General features: G+C 43.2%; 1 protein-coding gene across 1 annotated transcript; it reads left to right on the forward strand.

Moving 5' to 3' along the window:
• Positions 1-63: 63 nt before the first annotated feature.
• On the forward strand, positions 64-18,391 carry bbln (bublin coiled coil protein). Its single transcript, XM_039762663.1, has 2 exons — positions 64-344; positions 17,798-18,391. The coding sequence occupies exons 1-2, from the start codon at positions 275-277 to the stop codon at positions 17,977-17,979; spliced, it is 252 nt and encodes an 83-aa protein (XP_039618597.1). The 5' UTR covers positions 64-274; the 3' UTR covers positions 17,980-18,391.
• The last annotated feature ends 2,308 nt before the right edge of the window (positions 18,392-20,699 follow it).

The raw sequence follows: 20,699 nt of genomic DNA on the forward strand, positions 1-20,699 counted from the left end.
CTTGAGAAATTTGGATTTTTTATTCAGGCGCGACACAGATAGCTTTGCGCGTCAGGGCTTCATCAGCTGATTCGCTGTGTGTTGATGTTGTGTGACCGGCAGCTGCAGAGACAGAGCAGGGTATCGGGAATGCTGCTGTTCAACTGAGAGTCTCGTATTATCGGACAGTTTGCAGAACGGCTCAGTTGTTTAAGCGTGCAGCCTTTTTCATTTTTGTGAATGAACACCTTTATTTCTTTGACCGAATAAACTGTCACGATAGACTGGAACCAGTATGTCTGGGCCGAATGGAGATCCCAGCGTCTCGCTCGAAGTGGACGGAGACGACGAATTCAACGAAGAAGGTACAGACTGTTGCACTGCTTACACGTTTGATAATTATTCTAAGTTTTTCATTTTTATCTAAAGTGACACTCAGATCAGTTACATGATGGGGGTTGTTTTTCGTATTTGATCGGTTAGATCCTGACCAGTGAAAGAAGAGACTCGATGAGGTCACGTATGGATTTGAAACGTTAACCTTGTGTTAAACTTTGACACCTCACGTCCTGGATCGTCACGTTTTATTTATGTAGCTCCTTTCCATATCTAATAAGCTTTCAATGTCCTATACAAATGTTGTATAGTAGTTTCTGCTTGACAGCGGTTCGAACTGGCAGATAAAGTGACACGATCAAGGACACACAGAGAGACAGAACCGGTCAGGAGAGTCAAATGTACACTACCAGTCAAAAGTCTGCACACCGCCAGAAATGTTGATGTTTTTACTAAATTGTTAAATTGATTTAAAATACAGTCAAAAATATGGAATAACATTCAGTCTGCAAAAAAAAAAAAATTGCAATATTTTTTGAGAAGGCTGTTTTTGAACCCAGAACTGAAGTTTATGAATGCCAGTACTTTGCGACCAAAGTAAACGGACTAACAGGTGCCAATGGTGTTAATGAAATTTCCAAAGGTTTTCCTAATGTCCAAGTAGCATTTAGACAGGACTAATTAAAGGTAATCTAAGGGATTTGGCTATTCGGACACTGAAGGAATGGCTGCTGAAAACGGTGATTTGCAGCCATATCTGGGTAGTAAATTAATAATCTGATTGATCAAGCGGTAATAGCTTTAACAAGACTAGTAATATCTTTGTATTTTTCAGTTGTTCTAATGGTATCGTGATTTAAGGAGGCATCAATTTCTATCAAATACATGAAAACTTACTAGTGGTGTAGCAATACTAGTGACTGGTAGTATGTGACCTTCCCACATTGGTGAAACATCTCTAGATCCTTAACAGTTGTAATGCAGTTCATTAAAGCGAGCAATCAGGATCACACCAAGGTGGGTGGTTGGTGCGGGGGATTCAGACTTTCTTCTGTGTGCTTTAGGGTCCAAAGTGTCATTAAGAAAAACAATAGTGGTTTGAACCCAAATGGGCCAGCGGAGGGTCACACCATGTGCCACTTTGACTTGTTTATAGACTTCAAATCCAGTGAATTCTCTTAATTTGTCTCTTAATGTGAACAAGACAAAAGAGGTGATTGTTGACTTCACGGAGACCCATGCTATCCACACACCAGTGCACATCGAGAGCACAGCAGTGGAAATGGTAAAGGGCATCAGATTCATCGATCTGCATCTGCCAGCGGACCTTTAGTTGGTCAATTGACACCACCTCCATTGCCAAGAAGGCACAGCAATGTTTCCACTTGCTTCTGTAGCTCAAGATGCTCACCACATTCTACAAGAGACCCCATTGAGAGCACTTGAAACGGCTACATCACCGTCTTGGTGTCCCTGAACATAAGGTCCTACAAGGGATAGTACACACAGCAGAAAAGATCACTGGGAACCCTCAGCCCTTCATTGAAGACATCATCTTTCTAAAGTGGAGCATCCGCACAGCCTATAGCAGGGGTGTCCAGTGCGTCGATCGCAAAGGTAGTGCAGGTAGATCACATTGCATTCAAAAAAAAAAATAAAATAAAATTAAACGTTAGTCTATCATATATCCTCCCTATGGCATTTGCCACTTGATTGAAATACAGGACGGCCAGTCTGAGATCTCTTTCCTTCTGACACACTGGTTATCCCGCCCGCACGATCAAACACACGAGCTACTGCGAAACTCCGGCTGTGATCTAGTTAGCCTTCCAATTTATATCGACTAAAAAAGGGATTTAAAAAAAAAATTGTTTAGGGAGGGTATGGGCTGGATGTGGAATTGGAAGAGGATTTTTTTCTCACAATGTCACAGTCGAAGTGCGTTTGACAGATCATGACAGATCATACAATCTATCATTGCTATTCCAAAGAAGGAAAATGTGGAAAGTCACTTTCGAACTGTTCATAAAAACTACGAGACTGACTTCCTTCCAAGAAGCGATCTGAGAAAGAGAAAAGAGAGGGATCTAAAATCGCAGTTAAACGGACAGCCGTCATTTTTCGTTCGGCTGAATTCAAAAGGCAGACACATTGAAGCATCGTTCCGGGTGAGTCACTCGATCATTAAGCATAAGAAGTCCATCCAAGATGGCGAGATGATAAAAGAGGCCTTCGTTGAGACAGATGGCTAGGGAGAAATTCCTGCTTAGATTTCAAGACCACTGGCCTGAGAAAAAGGAGTTTCTCCTTGTCATTAAACATGCAGAATACAAGCAACTTAATAACAATCAATGGCCGCTAGAATTGGCATTTTTTCCAATCTGACCAACACGTTGAATGAGCTTAATTTACAGCTGCAAGGGAAAGAGAAAACCAGTCAATATGATTAGCTCAGTTAATGCTTTCAAACGAAAGCTGCAGCGCCTTGATTTGGAGAACATCGAAAACCACGCGTCAGAGCTGGAGACGCAATGGAAGGCGTGTGCGCAACTTGACATCATCCGCTACACAGAGCAGACTTTGACAGACGGGTTCAAGACTCTGCTTTACTTGAGCCAATCGCTACATTTAAGTGCCATCCATTTAGGGAAGACGTTCAGGGCGATTCACCCGCGTCAAAAATTGCAACACTTTCACCTAAAACTCCTCTACAGTGGAGGATGAGATTTTGACACTACAGGATGACATTCAGCTGACGTCTGGGGCTCTTGGACAGTTTTAGAATTCACAGACGAAAAGGACCCAAACATGAGGAAATGTGCCACCTCCTTGACTGAATTATTCGGGTCTAATTATTAATGCAAGTCAGCCTTTTCCCACATGAAGATTATTAAATCCAAATACTGTAGTGACCGTAAATATATTGAATTGTTATTGTGCCATAAAGATTTTTCAGTTATGTAAGGTACGACAACATACATTTTATGTATAAAGTATACTCAGTGTGTATATAATATATCTATATCTATCCTAATAAAAGGCAAAGCCCTCACTCACTCACTCACTCACTGACTCATCACTAATTCTCTTAACTTCCCGTGTAGGTAGAAGGCTGAAATTTGGCAGGCTCATTCCTTACAGCTTCCTTACAAAAGTTGAGCAGGTTTCATTTCGAAATTCTACACGTAATGGTCATAACTGGAAGCTATTTTTCTCCATATACTGTAATGGAGTTGAGCTCGATGGCCGTGGGGGGGGGCGGAGTTTCATGTGACATCATCACACCTCCCACGTAATCACATGAACTGGCTGTCAACGCAGTACGTAGAAAACCAGGAAGAGCTCCAAAAAGCGCTGAAGAAAACATGCATTATATAATTGAGAAGGCAGCGAAACAATAAGAAGTGAGCGAGTGACATTTACAACCATATTCATGAGTGCAGCTACCTCGGAAACAAAGCACGGTGTAAACCTAAAGTTTAAATTAAGTTCATAGACAGGCTGCCGCTGGTGTTTGTCATGCCCTCGGGTAATGCGGGATACAAGTTTAATGAGAGGACGCAGGATATAAACGAGAGTTTTGATCACTTTGTAACTAAGTTAAACTTGCTGGTCAAAGGCTGTGCTTATGCAAATTCCGAGAGACTGTGTTTGTGGGGGATTGACAGTTAACGCGGGTGGGGGAGTCACGTCATCCTCTCCCCTCCCATTCACCTCATTTCGCTCTGAGCTGAGCTCCGCGGCTAACGCCGTCTTCCGAAGCAACTTCGTCACACTGCCACCAAATACTCACAGAAAACTCCACAAGTTAATACACACGCTGTCTCTAGAGTTTCTCCACACTCAATGTATTCCTCGCGTCACCTTTATACCCTCTGACCTCCCATTTCAATTCAGATGCCTCCAATTTCAAGTAAGGCTCTGCTGCGCGATGACAAGTAATAAGTCTCAGGCACAGACCCTACACAACGAAGCCATTTATTTCAGGCAAGATTGCCTTTCTCCTGGACAACTATATGTTGCATTCTCAAGAGTGAGCTCGCACAGCTTCGTCATATTACAACCGGAGTGCAGTCAGAAACTTTTAAGTTTTACTTAACATTAAATTAAGCTGTGGACATCGCAACATGACACAAGAGAGCAGCTCACGTGAACTTACTGAACGCAGTACGAGTGATCACTTCCATGCATCAAACCTGTTCAAAAAACGCATTACATAATTGACAAGGTGATGGCTTTATATGGCGTTCATTTATAAAAGAGCAGAGAGGCTGTGTGAAGGCAGCTACACAAAAAACCAGCGGAGCGTCTTATATGAGCAGGCAGTCAGCTAAAGAAGGGAATCAATAAATATCTATATAATCGTAATAAACGAGCAAAAAATAACGTACAAGCCGCGGATTAAATAAAGGAAATGGGTACCTGAACAGTAAAGTAAGTCTCGAATAGCTACACAATAACTATAAGAATCGTAATAAACGAACAATAAAACAGTACAGAACCGCAAAGCAAGGAGAAACGACAGCCTTGTATGGCGTTCATTTATAAAGCAGCGGAGATGCTGTGTGAAGGCAGCTACACAAAAAAACAGCAGAGCGCCACACTCTGAATGTATTCCTGGCATCACCGTTATACCCTCTGATCTCCCATTTCAGTTCAAATGTCTCAAATTTCCAGTAAGGCTCTGCTTCACCATGACAATTAATAAGTCTCAGGGACAGACCCTACAAAAGGTTGCCATTGATTTGACACAACATTGCATTCTCAAAAGTTATATATATATATATATATACACACACACCCCGATCTACATACTGTCAAATAAACAAACCACACACCCTGGCGCTGACTTCCGAGGTTCGATTCCCGAGAGGGGGTGCAGTGAGTGTGTACTGCCTGATGAGCCCAGAATTAGGGCGAAACATGTGCCGCGTACTGTTTGCATTATTTGACAATAAAACTATTTCAATATGTTCAATATATATATACAGTGGTGTGAAAAACTATTTGCCCCCTTCCTGATTTCTTATTCTTTTGCATGTTTGTCACACAAAATGTTTCTGATCATCAAACACATTTAACCATTAGTCAAATATAACACAAGTAAACACAAAATGCAGTTTTTAAATGATGGTTTTTATTATTTAGGGAGAAAAAAATCCAAACCTACATGTCCCTGTGTGAAAAAGTAATTGCCCCCTGAACCTAATAACTGGTTGGGTCACCCTTAGCAGCAATAACTGCAATCAAGCGTTTGCGATAACTTGCAATGAGTCTTTACAGCTCTGGAGGAATTTTGGCCCACTCATCTTTGCAGAATTGTTGTAATTCAGCTTTATTTGAGGGTTTTCTAGCATGAACCGCCTTTTTAAGGTCATGCCATAGCATCTCAATTGGATTCAGGTCAGGACTTTGACTAGGCCACTCCAAAGTCTTCATTTTTTTTTCTTCAGCCATTCAGAGGTGGATTTGCTGGTGTGTTTTGGGTCATTGTCCTGTTGCGGCACCCAAGATCGCTTCAGCTTGAGTTGACGAACAGATGGCCGGACATTCTCCTTCAGGATTTTTTGGTAGACAGTAGAATTCATGGTTCCATCTATCAAAGCAAGCCTTCAAGGTCCTGAAGCAGCAAAACAACCCCAGACCATCACACTAGCACCACCATATTTTACTGTTGGTATGATGTTCTTTTCTGAAATGCTGTGTTCCTTTTACGCCAGATGTAACGGGACATTTGCCATCCAAAAGTTCAACTTTTGTCTCATCAGTCCACAAGGTATTTTCCCAAAAGTCTTGGCAATCATTGAGATGTTTCTTAGCAAAATTGAGACGAGCCCTAATGTTCTTTTTGCTTAACAGTGGTTTGCGTCTTGGAAATCTGCCATGCAGGCCGTTTTTGCCCAGTCTCTTTCTTATGGTGGAGTTGTGAACACTGACCTTAATTGAGGCAAGTGAGGCCTGCAGTTCTTTAGACGTTGTCCTGGGGTCTTTTGTGACCTCTCGGATGAGTCGTCTCTGCGCTCTTGGGGTAATTTTGGTCGGCCGGCCACTCCTGGGAAGGTTCACCACTGTTCCATGTTTTTGCCATTTGTGGATAATGGCTCTCACTGTGGTTCGCTGGAGTCCCAAAGCTTTAGAAATGGCTTTATAACCTTTACCAGACTGATAGATCTCAATTACTTCTGTTCTCATTTGTTCCTGAATTTCTTTGGATCTTGGCATGATGTCTAGCTTTTGAGGTGCTTTTGGTCTACTTCTCTGTGTCAGGCAGCTCCTATTTAAGTGATTTCTTGATTGAAACAGGTGTGGCAGTAATCAGGCCTGGGGTGGCTACGGAAATTGAACTCAGGTGTGATACACCACAGTTAGGTGATTTTTAACAAGGGGCAATTACTTTTTCACACAGGGCCATGTAGGTTTGGATTTTTTCTCCCTAAATAATAAAACCATCATTTAAAAACTGCATTTTGTGTTTACTTGTGTTATATTTGACTAATGGTTAAATGTGTTTGATGATCAGAAACATTTTGTGTGACAAAGATGCAAAAGAATAAGAAATCAGGAAGGGGGCAAATAGTTTTTCACACCACTGTATATCAGTGCTTCCCGATTCATTTTACCCTCGCATCCCCTTGGTTTGAGAAGTACGAAAAAATATGAGGTTAACGCAGAAAAACAGATTACCAATTGAAGGTTTATGAATAATGGATACTTTATTCGCCATCAATAATTGGTAAAGCCATACTCAGTGTAATCCTCCTTCCATGTTATAATTTTTCCGTGACTAGTCATGATTAAATGAATGGTAAAAAAGTAAGAGCGAAGCGAGGGTGACTTATTCAGGCAGGCAGGCAGGCGACAGCTCAATAACTCGAATTTGGATATAAGTAGGTTCTATTTAGTCGCCAGAAATATCTTTGGTAGGAATGGAAGTTGAATTTAGTCTTTAAATTTCTATGGTGAGGAAAAATTCATGCAATGATGACTAAATTTAACTTACATTCCTACTAAACATATTTCTGTCGACCAAATAAAAATTACTTATATTTAAAATTTAAATAGAACTTGAACAGATACGATAGTTCATAATACCCACGCAGCACTAACTGCACATAAGAGCAGGAGTCATCCGTTTTAACAAGCAGCGTATTGGACTGATATGAAATAGCCTGCCCATTGAATTATTTAGGAATTACTTGGTAGTGTGTGTGTGTGTGTATATATATATATCTATGGATATCTATACTGATATAGACTGGGTAATGTGTTAGGAACGAAAGGATGCCACATCGTTTGATGGAAATGAAAATGATCAACCTACAGAGCCCTGAATTCAAAGACGCCCCAAAAATCAGAGTGAAAAAATGATGTGGCAGGCTAGTCCATTTTGCCAAAATTGAATTGCAGCAACTCCAAATTGTACGCAGCACTTTTTATGGCCCCTGTGTTCTCGTATACATGCCTGACAATATCGGTGCATGCTTCTAATGACATGACAGATGGTGTTGTGGGGGATCTCCTCCCAGATCTGGACCAGGGCATCACTGAGCTCCTGGACAGTCTGAGGTGCAACCTGGTGGCATTGGATGGACCAAAACATAATGTCCAGGAGGTGTTCTATTGGATTTAGGTCAGGAAAGTGTGGTGGCCAGTCAATGGTATCAATTCCTTCATCCTCCAGGAACTGCCTGCATACTCTCACCACATGAGGCCAGGAATTGTCGTGCACCAGGAGCCACTGTACCAGCATAGGGTCTGACAATGGGTCCAAGGATTTCATCCTGATACCTAATGGCAGCCAAGGTGCCTTTGTCAAGCCTGTAGCGGTCTGTGTGACCCTCCATGGATATGCCTCCCCAGACAATCATTAACCCACCACCAAACTGCTCATGCTGAATGATGTTATAGGCAGCATAATGTTCTCCATGGCTTCTCCAGACCCTTTCACTTCTGTCACGTGCTCAGGGTGAACCTGCTCTCATCTGTAAAAAGCACAGGGCACCAGTGGTGCATCTGCCAATTCTGGTATTCTATGGCGAATGCCAATCGAGCTGCATGCTGCTGGGCAGTGAGCTCAGGGCCCATTAGAGGACATGGGGCCCTTGGGTCACCCTCATGAAGTCTTTCTGGTTGTTTGGTCAGAGACATTCACACCAGTGGCCTGCTGGAGGTCATTTTGTAGGGCTCTGGCAGTGCTCATCCTGTTCCTACTGGTCCTGCTGATGGGTTATGGACCTTCTATGGCCCTCTCCAGCTCTCCTAGAGTAACTGCTTGTCTCCTAGAATCTCCTCCATGCCCTTGAGACTGTGCAGGGAGACACAGCAAACCTTCTGGCAATGACACGTATTGATGTGCCATCCTGGAGAAGTTGGACTACCTGTGCAACCTCTGTAGGGTCCAGGTATCGCCTCATGCTACCAGTAGTGACACTGACTGTAGCCAAATGCAAAACTAGTGAAGAAACAGTCAGAAAAGATGAGGAGGGAAAAATGTCAGTGGCCTCCACCTGTTAAACCATTCCTGTTTTGGGGGTCATCTCATTGTTGCCCCTCTAGTGCATCTGTTGTTAATTTCATTAACACCACAGCAGCTGAAACTGATTAACAACTCCCTCTGCTACTTAACTGACCAGATTAATATCCCATAAGTTTCATTGACTTTATGCTATACTCTGATTAAAAAGTCTTCCTTTAATTTTTTTGAGCAGTATATACATTTTTAATGTAGGTAGATCATTTCAACCTGGTCATTTTAAAAGTAGCTTGCAAGCCAAAAAAGTGTGAGCACCCCTGGCCTATAGCATTGTATAGGACCATTACCACCTGACTGTAGGCACGGTAGCATCTGAACCAGTTCTGCAACAGCTTCCGGACTCTGAACTCCGCGTTACCCCCCTTGCCCTCAGATCTGTGCCCAGTAGTTTACTTATATGCATAACATTTGTCACACTTGGTACTACTGTTTTTTTATTAACTCTTTCAGGGCAGACGTCGACTTTTGTTAGCAGGAGAGGTTGAGGGCGATAATCAACTGTAAATGGTGACCGAACCCACCGTTACATGTTAGTTACAACTCTCTCTTTGCTAGAAGGAAAGTTTGCTTTGTTGGTCTGTCCGAGATTCCCTGCACTCGTGTGTGTAGCAAAGAGCAAACAATGGCACAGATGGCATCGACACCTAATGAGAGATGGAAGCAAAATCCCAAAGCAAAATACTGCATGGATGATTGTTTTGCATATTATCGCTGAATTGGAATCTGACTTGATGGTTTCTGATTTTGATGCAAGTGATCTGGAGATCGAGATTGAAAACAAAAGTGAAGTACTGGCATCCGCTGATCGTGGTGCTGGACACGCTTGTGTAGCTGATGCGACTACAGCAATGTTCACATAGGATGACTTCCACTTATGATGATAAGATGTGTTTACCAGATGGCATTGCACTGTGACCATGACGGCCACTGCTGTACCCCCGCCCATTGCCACATGAAGACAGCCCGGCAGCTGCTCAAGCCACAAGAGATGGCAAACTGGCGGGCGCAGCTTGCAGCAACAGATGTTTTATGTTGATTTATGTGTTAAGCCGTTGCTTTTTGTGCTTTTCAGAAAACCATTTTTTGGAATAAAATATTCAGCCCTGAAACAGTTAATTATTAATTGGTATTTGTTGCCACCAATTTCAAAGTAATAGTATTTATTCCTTTGCCCGTTAATCATTTATTTGTCTTTTTTTTCCAGTGTAGTTCTTTACAAGCCTTGCACTTGTCCAGTGTGTCTGTATATGTTACCCCACAGTCCTGGAGAATGTTATTTCACGTCACTGTATGCTGCATTACGCTCTCTGGATGGTAGGACATTAAAGCCACTTGATTCAACTTCTCCACAAGGCCACGCTATTTATGTTTATATGATAGGATGAACAACAAATGTGATAGCAAGACGAATGATGAAGGCAGAAAGCCTAACCACAAGATCACCTTACAAGTGAACATTTGGAATATTTGGGCAGAAGATCCAGCCAGCCAGCCATTCATTCAGCTGAGGGCCTTGGGGTCTTGGAGCTAATCACATAAACAAAGCACATGGCAAGAAAGGACTCGGGACAGAGCAGAGTGTCCTGCCATCCTATGGCTGGCAAATCCACACTCAGATGGGGAAACATTTACAGTTGACTGTTAACCTGAAGTTCACATCTTCAGTTCTTGGTCTTGCACTTTTGGAATCGTTTACACTTTGTTTCTTAATATTTTGCGATGTTTTGTGGTTTTTACGAAGGAAGGAAATTTCCCTTTTGGGATTAGTAAAAGTGGAAAGGCCGTTGGTCCAGATGACATACCTGTGGAAGCTTGGAGGTGTTTAGGAGAGACGGCAGTGGAGTTTTTAAGCAGATTGTTTAATGGAATCTTGGAAAGTGAGAGGGTGCCTGAGGAGTGGAGAAGAAGAAGTGGACTGGTGCCGATATTTAAGAATAAGGGGGATGTGCAGGACTGTAGTAACTACAGGGGGATAAAATTGATGAGCCACAGCATGAAGTTATGGGAAAGCGTAGTGGAAGCTCGGTTAAGAAGTGAGGTGATGATTAGTGAGCAGCAGTATGGTTTCATGCCAAGAAAGAGCACCACAGATGAGACGTTTGCTCTGAAGTTGTTGATGGAGAAGGTCAGGAGGAGTTGCATTGTGTCTTTGTAGACCTCTAGAAAGCATGACAGGGTGCCTCGAGAGGAGCTGTGGTATTATATGAGGAAGTCGGGAGTGGCACAGAAGTATGTAAGAGTTGTACAGGATATGTACGAGGGAAGCATGACCATAGTGAGGTCTGCGGTAGAAGTGACGGAGGTGAGATAACATCAGGGATCGGCTCTGTGACCTTTCTTATTTGCAATGGTGATGGACAGGCTGACAGACAAGATTAGACAGACAGGAGTCCCCGTGGGCTGTGATGTTTGCTGATGACATTGTGATCTGTAACAATAGTAGGGAGCAAGTTGTGGAGATATGCTGTAGAGAGAAGAGGAATGAAGGTTAGCAGTACCACCAAGACAGAATACATGTGTGTGAATGAGAGAGGGAGGACAGTGGAGTGGTGAGGATGCAGGGAGTAGAGTTGGCGAAGTTTTAATACTTGGGATCAACAGTACTTAGTAATGGGGATTGTGGAAGAGAAGTGAAAAAGAGAGTGCAGGCAGGGTGGAACGGGTGGAGAAGAGCGTCAGGAGTGATTTGTGACAGACGGGTATCAGCAAGAGTGAAAGGGACGGTCTACAGGACGGTAGTGAGACCAGCTGTGTTAGGACTGGAGACGGTGGCACTGACCAGAAAGCAGGTGTCAGAGTTAAAGATGCTAAGATTTGCATTGGGGGTGACGAGGATGAAACGAGGACATTAGAGAGTCGGCTCAGGTTGGACAGTTGGGAGACAAAGTCTGAGAGGCGAGATTACGTTGGTGTGGACATGTACTGAGGAGAGATGAGGGGTATACTGACAGAAGGGTACTACGGATAGAGGAAGGCCCTAAGAGAAGGTTTATGGATGAAATGAGAGAGGACATGAAGGTGATGGGTGTGACAGAGCAAGATGACGAGGACAGGAAGATATGGAAAAAGATGATCCGCTGTGGCGACCCCTAATAGGAGCAGCCGAAAGAAGAAGAAGACGGGATTAGTAAAGTTCAATCTTCTCATGCCTTTCATGTTTAGCATTTGACTGACTATTATGTAGTGCATTCCATAGCTCCAGTCTCCTATCTCTCCACTATAGTGTACCTTTCAGAATCTGAAGCACCACTCATTTCTGTTATAGAGTACCTTTCATGTCTTTTTATCTGTTAATAGCTGCCCCTCCAGTGGCTTCGCCCGCGTAGAAGTGAAACAGGACAGTGAGGAGAAAAACCACCCACCTCCCCACACCTGACGTCACTCTTCCATCTCCCCTCGGCTTGCAGCCTCTGTCTCCGATTAGCTCGAATATATCCCTCCTGGAAGCGAACTCTGATTCTTAACACGATGAGAGAAGTCAGAAAATCAACCGAAATGTTCAAGAAAATTCTCAAAACAAAAAAACCCGATCTAAATCCGTTAAGTAGTTCTCTTGTGAAAAGCAGACAGACATACAGACATACAGACAGACGTTGGATTTTATATAGAGAGAGAGAGATGGTGCCATTCTTATAAAGTGCCCTTCATGGCTATCTAAAGTTATACTTGCCCTTTATGTCTGTCTAGTACATAATGCAGTAGCCATACCACTTGCACTTCAGCGCAGGTAATCTATCTGAAGCTAAGGATGTTTGGGCCTGGTCAGTACCCGGACAGGAGACCATCTAGGAATATCTTGAGTTGCTGCTGGAAAGGGTTTTGGTTCGGCCAGCAGGGAGAGCTTACCCTTCAATGCCTCATGTAAAAATGGCACCGTCCTACAAATGAGATGTAAAAACCGAGGTCCTGACCATCTCTGAGGTCCAGAAGGGCATCCTTCAAAAAGGGAAGGGTGTACCCTGATATCCTGCCTAAATTGCCCACAGTGGTCTCCGTCGTTCTGGCCCCCCTAATTGTCTCCTGTCCCTTGTTGGCTAACTCTTACCTCTCTCACCCCTTCACCGCCTAATAGCTAATGTGTGGTGAGCATACTGATGGTACAAGAATGGCCGCCGTGGCATCATCCAGGTGGGTGCTATACATTCCACCAATTCAGCATTGCATCAAAATTCAAAATTGCATCTGTTGGTGAAGAAAGATTCACTGATCTTGACTTTGCTGACGATGCTGTAATCTTCATGGAGTTAATGGAGGTTCTGATCGGGGCTCTCGAGACACTGAGTGAGGAGTCTGAGTGTCTGGACCTGCGAGTGTCCTGATAAAAACCAAAGAGCCAGGCCTTCAATGACTTTGTGGGCACAGCAATGTGTCTGTCTGCAGAGAGAGTGTCGACCTCGTTGAGGGGTTTACTTACCTCGGCGGTGACATACGTCTCTGGTGACACTTCTTATGATGTCAGTAGACAGATTGGGGGGGTCATGAAGTCACTTTAAAGGGGTGTGTGGCGTTCCTGATATCTGCAAAAGAACAAAGGTCCAAGTCTTCAGAGTCCTGGTGCTTCCTGTTTGTGAAACATGGACGCTTTCCAGTGACCTGAGATGAAGACTGGACTCCTTCATTGTGTGTCTCTTCAGAGAATCCTTGGGTACCACTGGTGTGACTTTGTGTATTGTGAGGGAGTGCCAGTTACGGCACTACGGCCATGTGGCGCGATTACCCGAGGGTGATCCAGCTAACTGGACCCTCATTGTTGGGGCCAAGGGGTCACCCATGTAATACTTGGCTGTGGCAGACAAAGGGTCATTTCTGAAGGGTGGGACTGTCTACCTAATGCCAAACACGATCTGCAGCTGTTTAGTTGCGTGGTGGGTGCAGCAACAAACTGTGCCAATGCATGCTCCCCGACTTGACTTGGTGGTTGAATTGGCTTCTCCTTTGAAACACTTTGGGTAGATTGGAAAGACACAGTATAAATGCAATTTATTATTATTATTATTATTATTTCATATATATATATTAATAATATATACTACCAGACACGTGTTTTGTTACATAGTACCTTTCTTATTACTGATCTAATATTATATAGTGGCTTTTGTGTCTTGTCTAGTACATAGTACTTATAAGGCATAGGCCATTTCTCCAGTGTTCCATAGTCAGTCAGTCAGTCAGTATCATCCAACCTGCTATTATCCTAATACAGGGTCACAGGGGTGTGCTGGAGCCAATCCCAGCCAACACAGGGCGCAAGGCAGGAACAAATCCCTGGGCAGGGTGCCAGCCCACCGCAGGTCACACACTAGGGACAATTTAAAATCGCCAGTCCACCTAACCTGCATGTCTTTGGACTGTGGGAGGAAACCCACGCAGACACGGGGAGCACATGCAAACTCCACAGAGGGAGGACCCAGGAAGCGAACCTGGGTCTCCAACTGCGAGGCAGCAGCACTACCCACTGCGCCACCGTGCTGCCCATGTTATCATAGTACCTTTGTTTTTATCTGTCGAATGTTATATACTGTAGTACTTTTGACATCCATCATTCTAATAATTTAACACATTGTACCTTCCAGTGTATGCAATCCAAAGGCATACCATAATACCTTTCATATCTATGTGTTGTACACTGTAATGCACTGTCTATCTGTCAGGGTATCATACTCTGATGCTGCAGATTTCCCTTTCAGTCACTTTCATAATTAATAACCATTTATTAATGGTATTGGATCATTTTAACCAACTTTCTCTTTCAGATTTAGAAATTTTCATGGCGGCTTTTTCCTTGGCCAGCAGCCACACCTAATCATGAGTCTTTCTAGTAACTCTTACCTCTCTCACCCCTTCACCGCCTAATAGCTAATGTGTGGTGAGCATACTGATGGTACAAGAATGGCCGCCGTGGCATCATCCAGGTGGGTGCTATACATTCCACCAATTCAGCATTGCATCAAAATTCAAAATTGCATCTGTTGGTGAAGAAAGATTCACTGATCTTGACTTTGCTGACGATACCATTTATTAATGGTATTGGATCATTTTAACCAACTTTCTCTTTCAGATTTAGAAATTTTCATGGCTTCTTTTTCCTTGGCCAACAGCCACACCTAATCATGAGTCTTTCTAGTACAGAGTGTCATTTATGTAGATATTACATCTCTGATGTTGTATAGCGTCTTTCAACATCTGTAATAAGATGCTGCAGATGTTCTATCAGACGGTTGTGGTGAGCGCCATCTTCTACACGGTGGTGTGCTGGGGAGGCAGCATAAAGAAGAAGGACGCCTCACGCCTGGACAAACTGGAGAGGAAGGCAGGCTCTATTGTAGACACGGAGCTGAACAGTTTGACATCCGTGGCAGAGCAACGGGCGCTGAGCAGACTCCGGTCAATCATGGAGAATCCACTGCATCATCTGAACAGGATCATCTCCAGACAGAGGAGCAGCTTCAGTGCTGTCACCATCCTGCTCCACTGAGAGACTGAGGAGACCCCACACTATGCGACTCTTCAATTCCACCTGGGGGGGTAAACGTTAACATTATACAAAGTTATTGTCTGTTATACCTTCATTGTTATCACTCTTTAATTTAATATTGTTCTTTATCAGTATGCTGCTGCTGGAGTATGGGAATCTCCCCTTGGGATTAATAAAGTATCTATTATATAGTGCCTTTCATCTCTATCTATTATATAGTGTCTTTCACTATCTATCTATCTATCTATCTATCTATTTATCAATCAATCATATAGTGCCTTTCATATCTATCTATCTATCTCTAAATGTGTCTCTCTGTCTCTGAAGTGTTCTCTATTGTGCCTTTCATGGCTGCCTGCCACTTTATCTAGGCACACATCATAGCCTGGCTAGAGTTCACCAGAAGGCACAATGCAGACTCTGAAGTCCCCTCGAAGAAGATTCAGCTGTATGATAAGACCAAAATGGAGCTTACACTGTGTGTTATTAAAAACGCACCATCCCCACCATGAAGCATGGTGCTGGTAGCATTAGTCTGTGGGAATGATTATCTGCGGCAGGCCCTGGAAGGCTTCTGAGGATAAAATCAGTGCAGCAAAATTGTGAGGAAATCCTGGAGAAAAAGCTGCAAGAAGCCTGCAAACCTGAGAGAAGACAACGTGCAGAAGCATCAAGCCAGAACTACTAAGGAATGGCTTCAGCACAGCAGCGTGAATGTCCTGAAGTGGCCAAATCCGAGTCCAGATCTCAGTCCAATGCAGAATTTGTGGCTGGACTTCACTCATGAGCCCTGTGACACCTGACAGAGCAGAGCAGTTGACAAAGAAGAAGAAAAAGAATGGAGAATAATGGTTAATAGAGAGAGACCTGTGCACGCCGACTCTCTACTAATCCTGCCTTGAGTGGGGTGAATGAGATGGTCCAACTGCAGACCTCCACAGCTCCACGAGTCAGGAGCTCCAGTGGACAGCCAGTTGGATGGATGGCAGGTTTTTTGTCACCTGGTTTCGCTCCCCCAGCGCTACTCTTAACCAAAGTGTAAGCACTGATGTAGAATATATATATATATATATATACAATAGTTTTTAAAAACCATGGTTTTATTAAGTGTACTAAAACATAAAAAATAAGTCTCTCATACATCACTCATAAAATAAAAGCATGGGTGCTTTTTAAAAGTTTTAAAACTTTTATTTTATGAGTGATGTATGAGAGACTTATTTTTTATGTTTTAGTACACTTAATAGAACCGTGTTTTTGTTTTTTATATATATATATATTATATATATATATATAATTTTCAGCTTTTTAGTCTTGGGTTCGTTTTAGTATCATTTTGGAATCAATATTTTAACACTTCCTTTAATATGTGAGCAGAGTGGTGGCTGTGATGCTAGTGATCTGCACTGGCAATCAGAAGGTTGCAGGTTCGAATCCCATAAAATGCCAAAAGAGTCTCTGCTCTGTTGGGCTCTTGAGTGAGGCCCTTAACCTGCGATTGCTCCATCCTGGGTATGATGTTAATCTGCATGTGGGCCCTCCAACCATCAGGGAAAAACTTGGGAGTTGGTGGCAGAATTGGCACTCCAGCCACAATAAAAACCAAAAACTCTGTTCTACTCCATCTGAACTGGTGTGGTGCTGAGGTGTCACCCGTTGCATGGCTGCACTGGGGTCCTAATCTGGATCCTGAGTTGGTTTGTCGTGTGGTGGGTGCTGCAACGCACTGTTTAATAATAATAATTCTTTGTATTTATATAGCGCTTTTCTCACTACTCAAGCGCTTAGCAATTGCAGAGTCCCTTTTGGCATTCGAACCGGCAACCTTCCGATTGCCAGTGCAGATCCCAAGCCTCAGAGCCACCACTCCACGGCATCAGTGCTGCTCCTGACCTCTCTCTCTCTCTCTCTCTCGCTCTTTAATATTTCTTTCCGTTACTAGCGCCATCTATTGGTGAAATCTTGAACTATTCCTCATATGAAAATTTCATTTCTTAATAACCATGGATTAATTGATCAATTAGTGAAACTGATTCCTGTCTTGTCATCGGAAGTAAATAAGTGTGCAAAATTTCAAGTCATTTGGACAATAGGAAGTGGGTTAAATATCGATTACAAGATTTGTACCAGACAACAAACAGGTGAAGTTAAAAGAAGCGTGCGGTAATAATATAAAGCAACAAACTCTTCAGTGGAGTGGAGCTCTGGGGGTCCGCAGCTTGATGCTTGTGAGATCAGCCATGTTGTGTTTTATATTTGGAATTATTTTAGACCGCTTTGCAGAGATCTGTTTCTGTTCTGGGTCAAATCCACCGACATTCAACGCTGTATGATAATAAGATGTCCAAGATGGTGGATACTGCTTTTCCCGTGTTCGAATCTTTGAAGATGTCATACGTCTTGCTATTTCACTGACTTTTCTTGCTCAACTTTTATAATTTTTTTTTTTTTTCTATTTTAATTCTCTTCCTCAGAGTTTGCGGCAATCAACGCCATGCTGGACCAAATCAACTCCTGCCTCGACGACCTGGAGGAGCGCAATGACAGCCTGAGCGCAAAGCTGAAGGAGCTGCTCGAGTCCAACCGTCAGGCCAGGCAGGAGTTCAGACATCATCTAAACCAGGCAGCGGCCCCAGATGTTGAGCAGGCCGACTAGCGTCAATGGAGACGTTCGATTATCTCTGAGGGTAGGAAGGAGGGAGGCAAAAAAAAAAAATGGAGGAGCAACATCGGCCTGTAGCTGATCTTTCCAAACATGTAAATGGCGTGTATCATCTGGGCTTCACTCGCCTTGCTGCTCTTCTCTCTGTGTGTGTGTGTGTGTGTCCTCTAATATTATTTAAAAGTTCATTTTCTGCGTGTTGTCCTTTACCCGAGACCGAGCACTCCACGTGTTATTAAGCTGACTGTAGACTCCTGGTGGTGTTTCACTCTCTAGAACATCCTCCATTAACTAAGGGCTGGACCTGCCATGTTGAAGGCTGAACTAGGCAGTTGGTTTACTTGTCTGCTGTTTATGTCATCTTCTGTGTCTTCTTTAAATAAAAAATGGCATTTATTTCCCATAATCCCCTGTTGCCATTGCTGAGTCGTGACAGGCTGTGGCCTCCCCTAAGATTCAGCTATTCTTTTACTGGGTCACGGTGGGCTGCGGTCTCTTCCAGTCCCACTCGGTGCGAGTAACGATTTACAGAAAACAACCACCTTTATGAACTGCCAGTCAAACGTTTTAGAAACCTTCAGTTTTTATGGAATGCGTGCCGTTTAACTCTTTTAGGGCGGATGTGTCGACACAAGTGTTGAGGGCGGTAAAAGCTGTAAACGTCGATAAAACTCACTGTTACGTTACAGGTAGACCCTCTTTGCTGGGAGGACTATTAGACTTGTTGACTTGACGTTGAATGCCTGCGTGAATAGCATAGCGTAGAATGGCAACGACGTCGGGCGAAGGCACAAAGCAAAATACTCCGTGCAAATTATTTATATGTATTGTTTATCACACTGGTCTACAAAAAATGTTTTTTATTTGCTATTGGGAACTTCAGAGCAGCTCTCTTTTAAGTTTTTTTTACATTCATTTCATATATGAAATCAGAATTAAGCTCGCACGTCAGATTTTTGAGATACACATCAATGCCGTTTTGACATTTTTGAATATTCATATATCAACACGATATCTGGAGTTTGGACTCTGTCCTGCCAAAATTGTTTTAATGTGTTTATTCTGAAAACAAATCAGAAGACACTTTAAAATGTGTTTATGTCAATTTACCTCAATATAAAAGTGAGGTCGGCGTGCCCAAAAATGTTGGAGGCCCTCGCTTCTGCGCTTGTACTGCACGTCCATCTCTCTTTGCAAGAACCAACAGTAGTCACCCATCCTGCTCGGAGTGAATTTTTCCCCCCCCGATATCAGTTTTCCATCCATCCATTCTCCAACCCGCTATATCCTAACTACAGGGTCACGGGGGTCTACTGGAGCCAATCCCAGCCAACACAGGGCACAAGGCAGGAACCAATCCCAGGCAGGGTGCCAACCCACCGCACCAAGCACACACTAGAGCCAATTTAGAATCACCAATGCACCTAACCTGCATGTCTTTGGACTGTGGGAGGAAATCCACGCAAACACGGGGAGAACATGTAAATTCCACGCAGGGAGGACCCGGGTCACCTAACTGCGGGGCAGCTGCGCTACCCACTGCGCCACCGTGCCGCCTATCAGTTTTCCATCACCTTTATATCTTGATGAAATCTTTCCCCATACTCATCTCTGACATCGCTTAGATTTGGTGGAAAAAAGTCGAGATGAGAATTAAAAAAAAAAATGCATCTTCAGTGACACAAGCCGATACGCTTTCAGCAGGTTCTCCACACGCTCAGTGGAATTCTCTGCTCTGCGACTGTCAAGAAAATTCTGGACAACCCGCTCGAATGAGAATGGGCTTCAGTTTCCTTTTGAACTCCTCGTCAAGCATCAGTTCACAGATTTCAGGGTCAACAAAAACACCTTCCTTCATTTTGGCTTCACTTTTCTCAAGACCAAACTTATTTCTTAAATGCGGAAAAGCAACGCCATTTCTGTCCATCGTCTTGACAAAATTTTCAAAGTAACGGTGAATCGAAAGAACAAAATGTCCTGAAATGCAGTGTTCTGTTTCAACAGTAAAACCTCGACCTATTGCGCCATCATGTCCGGGTCTCCAACCTGTCGCTCGCAACCGCTGTCCAAGTAGCTCGCCAAAGGGTTAATGAATCCTACATCAATTTTAAAAAAAACTTGATTAGTCAAATTAGGGGTGGGCGATCTGTCCAAAAAATCCATATCGCGATCCTTTTAACACAAAATCACGATCCACGATCTGAACTGCAATCTCTCTTTTCAATGTGGCGTACACTTAAGAGAATATCCGGACATAAAGCGTTACGTCTTAATGAGTTTATTTTAAATATCAAACAAAGTTTGAATTCAATTGTTCTCGCGTTCGCTAGCTAAGCGGAGTTAAGCTGGCGAGTGAGTGAGGAAGGCCCCTCCCCTCGGCCCGCTGCGTAGAGCTCGGATGTGTGCAAATAAGTTGATAGGCGAACTCTGATGCTTAGCGCGATGAACTCGAATGTTCAAGCAGATTATAGAAGAAAAAAAAACTCGATCTAAATCCATGAAGTAGTTCTCTCGTTTAAAGTGGACAGACAGAGAGACATTGGATTTTGTTTTATATATTACCATATATATATATATATATATGTATATTTTTTCATTTTTATTACTATTTAATTTAATATTGTTTCTTTGTATTAGTATACTGCTGCTGGATTATGTGAATTTCCCCTTGGGATTAATAAAATATCTATCTAACGGCGTACTGCACGATAACG

This window comes from Polypterus senegalus, chromosome 9 (assembly GCF_016835505.1).
Source record: "Polypterus senegalus isolate Bchr_013 chromosome 9, ASM1683550v1, whole genome shotgun sequence".
Classification (NCBI taxonomy): domain Eukaryota; kingdom Metazoa; phylum Chordata; class Cladistia; order Polypteriformes; family Polypteridae; genus Polypterus; species Polypterus senegalus.

Excerpts from the sequence above, each read along its gene's own strand:
- bbln (XM_039762663.1), top strand. The coding sequence starts at position 275 with ATGTCTGGGCCGAATGGAGATCCCAGCGTCTCGCTCGAAGTGGACGGA. Across the intron at positions 345-17,797 it reads CGACGAATTCAACGAAGAAG|AGTTTGCGGCAATCAACGCC; the intron begins GTACAGACTGTT and ends TCTCTTCCTCAG.